This window comes from Magnolia sinica, chromosome 18 (genome assembly GCF_029962835.1).
Source record: "Magnolia sinica isolate HGM2019 chromosome 18, MsV1, whole genome shotgun sequence".
NCBI classification, from domain to species: Eukaryota; Viridiplantae; Streptophyta; class Magnoliopsida; order Magnoliales; family Magnoliaceae; genus Magnolia; species Magnolia sinica.
This window is the reverse complement of record NC_080590.1, coordinates 23,240,371-23,252,188: the sequence shown is the minus strand read 5'-3', so window position 1 is coordinate 23,252,188 and position 11,818 is coordinate 23,240,371. Positions and strand designations below refer to the sequence as shown.

The following is an 11,818-nucleotide window of genomic DNA, read 5'->3' as shown; positions in this document are numbered from 1 at the left end:
AATTTTAATTAATATCGCTTTTAGTCTTTCATTCTATCTGTCTAGTCAATGGTCTAAATCAACGAACCAGCTGTGGCCTCATTAGTCTACATTAATAGATGGGTCCACACGTTATCGCCTGGTGCTTAAAGTCGGGCGAGAAAGACCGGTCCTTTCAGTGGTATGAGTTCGTGGGTGTACTCAGCAGGCTATACTGAGTAAAATCTGTGGGGCCCACCGTAACGTATGTTTCTTATCCACGCCGTCCATTGCCTTATTAGCTCCACAATACCAAAATTGAGGCATATCCAAAGCTCAAGTGGGCCACACCATGGGAAACAGTGGGGATAATGAAACCTATTGTTGAAAAGTTCTTGTGGGCCACACAAGTTTTGAATCAAGAATGAGCTGGTAAAACAGATCGACGGCGTGGATAATACACATACATCACAGTGGGCCCCACAGAGTTTATTCAGTACGCAATGCACATCCCAGAAAGACCCCTCTCTCCTATCTCTCTCTCTCTATATATATCGGATGCATTTCATACCCAAAAGCAAACCATGGACTCTTTTCTACTCGCGATGAACAGAAGGGCCATTCTGCTCTCAGTTATCTTCGTGGTACTAAGCGACCACCGACCCATCTCCACCGTCCATGCTGCCAGCAACGTAAGTGTACTTCCATCTCTCATATGCTCCTCTCTTCAATACAATTTCCATGTTCCTGATACATGGGATGTAACGATACCAGGTTCACATCGTTTACATGGGAAAGAGGCAGCACCACGATCCAACGGTCGTCTCCAACTCCCACCACGACATGCTTGCTTCAGTCCTTGGAAGGTACGGTGCAGATACAATATGAATTTTAAGGTTCTTCGAGTGATGAACGCACTCTTCATTCATTGTCCCCATGCACATGTGGCATCATTAAAGGTGAATCTGGACTGTCCATCTGTAATAGTTCAAATCTAGCTAGTCGGACCTTAATTTTGTGATGTAAGAATATAACCAGTCACCACAGCGTAGATGGGCTGTGACATGGTTTCTCCTGGCCCAGCCCATCCTATAAAAGAATTCAAGCTGACATGTGGCCCGATTCTAGGCCAGACTAAATTTAGGCTATCTTTGGGTTGGTTTTGGCTTGGGCCGAGTTTCATATATACAAGATTGGGCCCAGTCCTGGCAATGATGGGCTTGAATCGGGCCTCTGCAGAGCCCTTATGTTTCTACTTAGTTAACAAATCCTCAAGGAGTAGCAAACTCACAGCCAAATGGTTAATATACAGCAAGGAAGCAGCTTCGGATTCGTTAATATACAGCTATCGCCATGGTTTCTCCGGGTTTGCAGCCAAGCTTACTGAGTCGCAAGCACAAGCACTTGCAGGTAATTTTCTACTCAGAAAAACTTTCATACTCTGGCAGAGTACAGTGGATGAAATGCAGGCAATTAGAAATTACTTAGAATTGCATACGTGGCATGCAGGTAATTCAAATTAAACATTCTAAATTATTAAGATCTGTTTAGATGTTGCATGAATTAAGAAAAATGCTTATTTAGATGGGTGGACGTTTATAAACGGTTAAGAATAAAAAATATAGGATGGTCTTATTTCAATAAATATGTGTCCACCAATCAGAGTTTAGGATTGCTTAACCAATCTGATATTTGGACAGTGACTTAGTGCATTCTAAAATTCTGTCAGTTTAATTGGAAATATAGGTATACAATTTCTAGTTGCTTGCGTACCAAGCGTGGGCCACACACGTGTCCAAGAAATATGGACGCTAAAGGGAAATGACACACGGTCCAAATTCGACTCTATGTTCGACCAACCATGCCACTACATTGGTCTAATTTCTGTCCTGGGATCCACATGGGTCAGTTCAATTTGAAGACGCGATGGAATTTATAATTGACTTGACTCAATATTTTAATAATTAATTTTATTTTAATTATTTAATGTATTTAAAATGGTTAAAGTAATTGAAAAAATCTTAAAGAAAAATAAATCTTTTGTGGTAGAAATCCGGAGGTTGATAAACTCACAAGAGTTTTAACACGATGCCATGGGTACAAGTAATCATGTGGTGAGATTATCTCACCGTGGTGTGAGGGCATGGTTGCGTGTTGGGTGTGAGAATGCGTGCCTAAAATCAACAAACAATCCAGAGAGTTGACAATAATATTCTGAATATTCTCGATCAATTGACTTAGGGGTTTTAGTGATTTCATGAATCGGAAATGAAAAAAGATTCATTTTTCACCGAACAAAAGAAAATAAATAAGATTTTTTATGTATCACAATTGGATAACTACGTCCAAGGGATTTCTATAAATATTTAGATAGTTTGGTATCAAAACTGTATTAATGGTTGGAATTGAATATGGTCCAAAACTATCCAGGAAACAATGTCTAATTTCAAAGAAATTTGATCGATTAAGCATAGTACTCGAGTGATTGAAGTCTCTTAATTTTACATATATTGAAGACATCCATTCAGTAGTGTCGTCCAACACTGTTGCGGGGAGTCCGAGCCTTGTTTGATGGATTGTAGATGGGGGTGTACACCGAGTCGAGCTGGCCCTAGCTCGACTCAGCTCGGCCACTAGTTGACCCCAGCTCAAACTCCGCTCAGCTCGGTCTTGGAGTTGACTAGCTAGCTCGGCTCAGTTCGGTCGGCAACTCGGGCCAGTTCAAGCCAATTTCGAGTCAAAATCGAGCCCTTGCGGCATTTTCACAAACACATGCTGCGCACTTTCAATTTCTCAGTGTATAAAACAGCAACCGTTTACAAGTATTTTCATCAAACACATTCTAGGCAACATCAAAATCAAGAAAAAAAATGATATTTGTTTCATATACAAACTTTCCTTGCCACTAACCGACACTTCATTGAGTCATTTCATCAAACACTTGGTGAGCAACATCAATATCAAAGTAACCACTTCACCGAACTAGTTTGATCCGAGTCGAGTTGAGCTCAGGCAATTTTTTCGAGTTCAAAAAAAATCAGCTCGACTCAGCTCAAGCTCAGCTTCGAACCGAGTCGAATCGAGCTTTTTTGAGTCGAGTCGAGTGAGCTAATCGAGCTAACTCGGTTCGTGTATACCCCTAATTGTAGATTTGTAAAGGCTCATGAATTCACAACTTGGTGGTGGAAAGTGACTCACAGCTGGTTGCAAATGGAAACCACTCCGAACCTAAAGGCCGGTAGGTGGCTTGGTACTAGTTACATGCATGTTTGCCTTTTCTCACTTATTCAAACACAATACCATTCAAAACATTCCATTAGTTAAATAAAGAAATATTGAGATGGGTCAGGCAAAGACTTGTCCGAGTCTTTGAGTCAACCCGACCCGGGCAGACATCGAATCGATTTTTTGAGTTTCTATTGAATTATTGTAACCAGTTAGGCTATAAAATTTTCTTGGTGATATTTTGGGTTGCAGAGTTCCCTGGTGTGGTACATGTGACACCAAATCGCCTTCACAAGCCACATACTACCAGAAGCTGGGATTACCTCGGCCTTGATTTTCATTCTCAGACAAATCTCTTATCTGAGAGCAACATGGGCGATGGAGTTATCATTGGGGTTGTGGATACAGGTCTCTTTCTCTCTTTATGTATATGTTTGTGTCCGTCCCTTCTTCTGTCTATCTTTTGATCTGAGTCATTAGTCCAATGAACAGGAATTTGGCCAGAGTCGAAAAGTTTCAACGATAAAGGACTGGGACCAGTGCCATCTCGTTGGAAGGGTGTCTGTAAGAGTGGGGAACGTTTCAATTCTACAAACTGCAATAGGAAGCTAATTGGAGCCCGTTGGTACATCAAAGGATTGAAAGCCGAACTGGGAAAGAAACTCAATATCACTGGAGTTGACTACTTTTCCCCAAGGGATGGATTTGGCCATGGTACCCACACATCAGCCACTGCAGCTGGTTCCTTTGTAGAGAATGTAAGCTACAAAGGCTTAGGCAAAGGGACTGCCAGAGGTGGTGCACCTAAGGCTCGATTGGCAATGTACAAGGTGTGTTGGAATATTCCGTACACTTACTCTTACTGCACTACTTCCGCTGATGTACTCAAAGCTTTCGACGATGCCATACATGATGGGGTGGATGTGTTGTCTTTGTCTCTCGGCTTTATGATTCCACTGTACTTCGATGTCGATGAACGCAACGACATTGCTTTCGGTGCATTTCATGCAGTCGCGAAGGGGATCACTGTAGTTTGCTCAGCAGGAAATGATGGTTCCATTGCTCAGTCGGTGTCAAACACATCCCCATGGATAATAACGGTCGCAGCTAGCACGATTGATCGGGCATTTCCCACAGTTGTTACGCTTGGAAACAATCGAACCATAATGGTATTTATCTATCTCAACTGTGATAAAAGGATCAATGAAAGGCGGCCCACTAGTGCATGATTCGTACCTCGATACGTTTTTTATTTGATATGTTGCATTGTGATATTTGAAAGACTTTTTTTTTTTGGCAGGGACAAAGCATGTTTACTGGAAAGAAGGAAATTGGATTTGTTGGCTTGATATCTCCAGTGGATGTCGGTGAAATTGATGGTCCTATTGCTAGGTGAAAAATGATTACTCCATCTATTCCTCTGTTTCTGACGTAGGGAAGGATGGTCGAGCACCGTCTTCCTCAAGGGGTAACTGTTCCGAATCCATGGAACTTCCCTGGAATCCTCACAAAAAATAGAAGTAATTCTAAAATATTTAAAATAATTTTATTGATGATGAAAAATGAGTCTACAACTCTTTAAATAAGGCTACGATTTCGAGGGAGTGTTTTTGGAATCATACTATAACTAAAACTCCTATAAATCGTGGCTTACTATAATTAGTAAACTTACTATTTATAGATAGTCGTGATTTCCACTAGACCTCACGGTTTTCGGCTAAAAATAGTGAGTGTCATATTTGCCTCAACCATGATTCTCCTAATTATTCTAAGCATTTTTTATGTTGGGCGCAACTCCTAAAGCCCAACGGATGAGGAGTTACACTCAAATTAAAACTTACTATAAATAGAAAAAATGAAATTAAAATAGGAATTTGACTGTCGATGTGATGGCATTTTGCAAATTTGGTGTGCGCTACGCCGGGTTGGGTGTCTAAAGTAGCTCATCCTACCCCAAAACGGTACGTCTGGTAGCTCATTCCGGTTTGCCTTGTCCGAAAAATCCAAATGTTACATTGACAATGATGGGTAACATAAATAAGTTGAATGTAGATCGTTGGTCATCTGACCATCAATCCATTTTACTCATACATGCATCGCCCAACTGATGACTGGGCCAATTTGCCTTCAGAGAAAGGGCCACGATCTTGCACACATACTTTTTTAGTCCCGGCTCCTAAATTGGTGAATTTAACATACTTATTTCATATAAGAGTGTGCCGTTGCAGTTCCTGTTCTTTTCTTTCTCCGGACAACGTAACGATGCCTGGAAAGGTTGTGCTCTGTTTTGGGGGTGGTCATTGGTCTGCTGAGGATGCAGTGAAGGAGGCTGGAGGCGTAGGCCTCATATTTGCCAGGAATCCTACTAGTCAGGTCTCTCCCTGTATTGAGCTACCATGCGTTGAAGTAGATTACGAGATTGGGATGCAATTGCTCAACTACATTCGTTCTTCCAGGTAAATGGAAGACTCATGGTTTTATGACTCAGACAAGTGTGTAATCTAGCAGAGTCAGAGTTCCAACTCGTCAAAATCCATCTGGCTCAATACAATGAGTCATCCTCGATTTGGCTGAGTTCAGACTCAAGATGATGAGTCGGGTTATGATGTCATGCATTTTTTAAATTTTCTTCTATGCACGTGGAATGTGTGCACATATGTTTGAGACGTGCGAAAGTGGGCCCTATCAATTGAAGATCATTTGGCATGAAAATCAGACCTGTTTACTGAATACGAGGGCTGCACCCTCGAAATTAGTAGATGACCAATGACTTGAGCCCATGTACAGATGTGGACCGACTGTATTTTCATGCTAGGTGATCTCCATGGATGGGGCTCACACTTACCATGGGGCCCAATTTGATGTATGTATTATGTATCCACACCGTCCATCCGTTTTTCCAGATCATTTTAGGATGTTATTCAAAAAATGAAGTATACCCAATTATCAGGTGGACCATACCATAAGAAACAGTGGTGATTGATCATCCTACCATTAAAAAATTCATATAGCGCGCCTTAATGTTTAGGTAGTGGTTATTTACCATCCCATTTATTGATAAGGTCACATAAATCTAGATGAAGGAAAAAAGCAAATATCAGCTTGATCCAAAACTTTTGTGGGCCATTAATGGTCAATCACCACTGTTTCTTATAGTATGGTTCACCTAATAATTGAATCTACTTCAATTTTGGTATAATACCCTAAAATGATCTGGAAAAATGGATGGACGGTGTGGATACATAATACATACAACAAGGTGGGCCCCATGGTAACCCCTAATCCGCTCTGTATATACATTCTTAAGACATGAGTAGCATTCATCACAGCCGTGGATGCTTTGATTGATGAAAGAACGGTGGTTGTCGATCGCAGATCTCCATTGGTGAAGCTGAGCCCCTCCAAAACCCTTGTGGGCAAGCCCTTGTCGACGAAAGTCGCATCTTTTTCGTCTCGAGGGCCTAATTCCATAGCAGCTGCTGTACTGAAGGTACGTACTTTTATTTAGTAGGGGTAATTCTTAAATTCTTACAAGATATTTCGTATGCGTGGAAGTAGTTTTTAATTAACTTTTAAGCCTCCAACACCCAGATCCATAGCTCAACTGGCAGACTGAGTGGAGATACCTCGTTTCAACGCTTGAGGTCTTGGTATCGATCCCTAGTGGGGGTGGCTAACATGGAGTGTGTGTACTGACATGGGTGTGTACTAATAAGCTAACCCAAAAAGAAAAAAAAGAAAAAAAAAAAACATTTAAGCTTCCACGACTCGGACCACTTACGTCCTATTTTCTATTCTGACCTGCTTTGAATCGTACACCATTAGTATGGAGTCTCTCATTGGCTAAACTAGCACGTGCTTTGGCTCAGACCAGGCCAAACCAACCTAAAACTTACAATCCTATTCCTTGAAACATTCACATCTTAATTTCAGTTAAAAAGTAATTAAATTATGTGATGATAATAACTTCTGAAGGAGGGTGTTTTCGCGTATGGAATGTATGGCACAGCCAGATATTGCTGCCCCTGGTGTCAACATTTTAGCCGCATTCCCCGATGATCCAATAGATGGTGGCTACGCTCTCTTTCCGGGAACCTCAGATGGTGGCTACGCTTTCCTTTCGGGGACCTCTATGTCATGCCCTCATGTCTCTGGCATTGTCGCGCTTCTCAAATCCTTATACCCGCAATGGTCACCAGCTGCCATAAAATCAGCGTTGGTCACTACTGGTAAGTTCTTTTTATTTATTCTACATAATCAGGTGGGCCATAGCATTAAATGCCCATAATTACCAGAAAAACATGCACACCTATTCATCAGGTTTGCTCTTATGTACATACAAAATGTAGACTCTGGCTAAAGTTTAAAAGCCTTGCTTGTCTTCATGCATGTGTGGCCCACCTTGATTTTGGCAAGAGGCATCCACATGATGGAGCCTACCTGATGAGAAAATTCTGTGATCCCATCAGCAAGGCCCATCTAGATTTAACTGATCAATTTTGGCTTTTTCATCCTGCTACAGCATCAACAAGCGATGAGTCTGGTGGGCCCATCTTTGCAGATGGGTACCCTCGAAAGGTCGCCGATCCCTTTGATTACGGAGGAGGTATAGTGAATCCAAATAGAGCAGTGGATCCCGGCCTCATCTACGACATGGGCATGGAGGACTACCTTCATTACCTTTGTTCCATGGGCTACACTAACTCTGCCATCTCAAAATTAAGACAACATTCCACCGTCTGTCCTATCAATCCACCCTCCATCCTAAATCTGAACCTTCCATCCATTACTGTTCCCAACCTGAAAACCTCTGTAACTATCTTGAGAACAGTCACTAATGTTGGCCCAGTCAACTCGGTATACACTGCATCGATCGAATCACCACCCACCATACATGCAACCGTGCAACCACACATTTTGATCTTCAATTCAACGGCCAAGAAGCTATCTTTTACGGTCACATTGTCATCAACTCAAAAGGTGATTGGTGGATACTACTTCGGAAGGCTTACTTGGAGTGACAGAGAGCACACGGTTAGGAGTCCAATTTCGGTGAGGCCTGAGATCATACCATCTTACGTGGATAATTCATAATCGCGCGGCTGAAATTGAAGACTACTGCATTTTAGTATGTGCTGCATATCATAGAATAAGAAATGTAATTCGCATCTATATGAGAATATATTAAGGTTTATCTAGATATATATCCCAACGATTTTTATGTGAAGAGGATACTCGGTCCTCTTGGTTACACTCATGCTAATGTGTGAGACATGTGTCATATAAAGTTGTTGTTAGAAATTGACGCAGGGATGAAAGCAATGAGGTCAAGCATTGTCTTCCTCAAGAGGATAAGTATTCCTAATCCACGGAATTTCTCTGGACTCCTCAAAAAGGCTTCTCGACTCCACGAGAAAGAAAACAAGCAAAATAGAAAATAAATTCTATAAAATTCGAAATTGTTTAATGAATGAAATAAACGAGTTCACAACCCTTTAAATAGGGATACCAAACAATGAGAGAGAAATCAGAAGCAAGCTACGACTAAAACTCATTGAATTCGCAACTTACTATAAATACTAAACTTCCTATTTATAGACGGTCGTGATGTCTACTAGTGTGCAAGGTTTTCGACCAAAAATAGTAAGTGTCCTATTTGGCTTCACCAAGCTGTTCTCCTAATTATTCTAAGCTCTTTTCAGGTTGAGCGCAATTTCTAAAGCCCAATGGATGAAGAGTTATAATCAAACTAAAACTTACTATTTATAGTAAAAATGGAATTAAAATAGGGAAACGACCGTCGATCCAGGGGTATTTCGCAAATCTCACTTGGGTTGTTGGCTAAAGTAGCTTGTTCTACCCCAAAATCATATATTTTACACCTGATAACTCATTTCGGATTGTGAGATACGCTCGATCTAAGGTCCAACGGTCTGGATCACTTCTGTTGTTGACCGGACCTTTTCTAATCCATCTTGGCCATGAAATTGTCTGTGACCCACTCTACATCAGAAATAAGGTTGGATATTCCGAAAAGTAAAAATGAAATCAAAAATAAATTTCAATTTCTTCTTTTCACTAGGTTGAATCACGTAAAATGATATGTTGTCCTTAAATCCGACGTGCAATAATCACGATGGGTCCACTTAGGAACAATTCAACCCAACAGATCTGTTCTGGTAGAATCAGACAATTGATATGTTCACAATATTCTAGAAGGAGATATGGAGAATCTGATGGAATGAGAGAGATTGGTGTTTGAGATGATGAATTTGGACTGGAATGGTAAAGTTTATATAGGCACCAAGGAGTGGACCATTGTTAGGAGGCCATCAATGGTTCAGAATGTTTGAAAAATGTTTCTGACCGTTGATCATTAATTTCAACCATTTTTAGTCGTCGGATCGGAAGATTTGACCGTTGGATCATCATGGCCTGTTCACTTTCAGACCGTTGTGGCTTTCAAAGCAGCTAGCCATTTTTAGAAACAACTGACTGTTTCGAATTAAAGATCCGACTGTTCTCAGTCGCCTATAAAGCCCTGGCTTATTTCAGACTCATCGCACCTAGGCTCTTACTAGACCACTCGCACCGTCTCGTGACGGCACTAGTCTGTGACATGATACGCACGTGCGAAGTGCAAAGTGCGCTAACTAGCGCCACTGCAGCCACACTACCCACGCCCACGCCCGTGCCCAAGTGTGTGCGTGCGTTCCAGTGCTATACACTGGAACACGCAATCCGAGCGTCTCAATCTCTAAAGCTCCAAGAAAGAATACTACACACACATCCACATATAAACTCCAGAACTCTTTCTATTATTTCCGATGTGGGACAAAAGCACACACTGCACTTTTCATTTGAAAATTTTCAGAAATTGTATTGGTGGCAAAATCCCGAAAATTTGAAATTTTGAATTATTTTTCAAAAAACGACAAATTTCAATAGTTGTATGTTCATCAACGAACCCCATTACAAAGACGACTTGGTGAAAATGTTCAGATTGATGATTGGACGGCCCACTCATGGCATGCATGGTAATTAGTGTTAGGGTTGAGGCGGAAAGATAGAAAATTAATCACTTAAATATAGGCTTAAGGCACATTACGATGTCGCTCTCTTTAAGGCAATATTCGTACCCTATTGGTGATTAAACCAATTTGTAAGAGGTTTACACCAAATCCGCCTGTAGGATACAATAAGCTTCTTCTCCAAGACCAGAGAAATGTGTGTTTCGGCCTGCAAAACCAAAAAATTGCACCCCAAATATACTTTTACAGCGTACACCCCTGACTTCTATACTGTTACAATTTACCCTCTCAAAACTGTTTGCAATTTATTGCTTGAAAAATTGTTTACAATTTACCTCCTGACAATTGTAACTTTTCAAAAATCATCCAAAAACGAAAATGGAGAAGAAGAAGAAGAAGATGGAGAGGAGATTGTTGGAATGATGATTTTCGGATTGACACGAAGATGGATTTTTATAGAATCACAAGAGACACTTTAAGATCTTTTTCATAAAAAGACATCTTCTTCCATGGTATCTTTTCAAAAATGATATCCTTCCACTATTTCAAATTCAAATGATGCTCCCTTTACCAAGAGACATCTTCGTTCACAAATGAATAGTCACTAACAATCACCAAAAGTCACAATCTGTTTTCCATTTTTAATTTTTAATTTTTTTTTGTAAATTAAAATTTTTCTAATTTATTCTTTTTTTGAAAAAACCCAACAATTAGTATAATAATGAGCTGGATATGAATGTAACAGTTTCCGGTTTAGAAAATCCGTTGCAAGTCGGATGTAACTTTCTTGTTTGGGATTCTCTTCTTGACCGATGGCATTACTATCTTGGATGATTTTTAGGCTCGGACATGGGATCCATCCAAGTTGGCTCGGATTTGGTTGGATCAGATCTGGTTTGACATTTCGATTCCAAAAAATTCATGGGTGACTCAGGCTGACTAGTGTGAATAGCTAAGGACTCAGGTGATATAGCTGCGTCAACCTGGGAAACTCATCCAGCTGAGAATTTGTACTCCGGATCTTAATTTTGGCAAGTGCATTGGGTACTACCCCTGTCCCGAGCTCCGCACAGTCTGGGGCTTGGAGGGGCTCACCGTGATGTATGGGTTTATCCACTGTCCATCCAATTTTGAATATTATTTAGGGCATAAGCCCAAAACTGAGGCAGGTCTAAGGATCAAGTGACCATGAAGTGGGGATTGAACTCCCACCATTAAAAACTTCTTGGGAGTCACTTAAGTTTTGGATCAAGATGAATTTCGTGTTTCCCTTTCATCTAGGTGTATGTGACCTTATGAACAAGTGGACGGCAAATAAACATGACGATGAGTCCTAGAAAGGTTTCAATAGTAGGTGTCATTATCACCGCCACTTACAGTGGTGTGGTTCACGTACGAGCCCCAGGCTTATACACTAAAAATGATATGTCAAAATGGATGGATAGTGTGGATAAACACATATATCACAGTCGGCCCTTAGAGTTGCAGCCTATGCCAAGCTGGAGACAGCAGGTTAATACCTAATCCAGTGACCGGTGCACATGGAACAGATTAGGCATGAGCCCATCCTCACCCAAGACAGTGCGGCGTAACCATGGGGCCCA

At 41.0% G+C, this 11,818-nt stretch overlaps 1 protein-coding gene across 1 annotated transcript; it reads left to right on the top strand.

The window, feature by feature from the left end:
* The first annotated feature begins 542 nt into the window (after window positions 1–542).
* On the top strand, window positions 543–8,383 carry LOC131232890 (subtilisin-like protease SBT3.9). The gene is made up of 10 exons (XM_058229405.1): window positions 543–650; window positions 733–824; window positions 1,271–1,368; window positions 3,436–3,591; window positions 3,676–4,352; window positions 4,484–4,575; window positions 5,412–5,639; window positions 6,559–6,673; window positions 7,193–7,412; window positions 7,706–8,383. Exons 1-10 carry the CDS (start codon window positions 543–545, stop codon window positions 8,275–8,277), a joined length of 2,358 nt encoding a protein of 785 aa, XP_058085388.1. The 3' UTR covers window positions 8,278–8,383.
* Window positions 8,384–11,818: the final 3,435 nt, after the last annotated feature.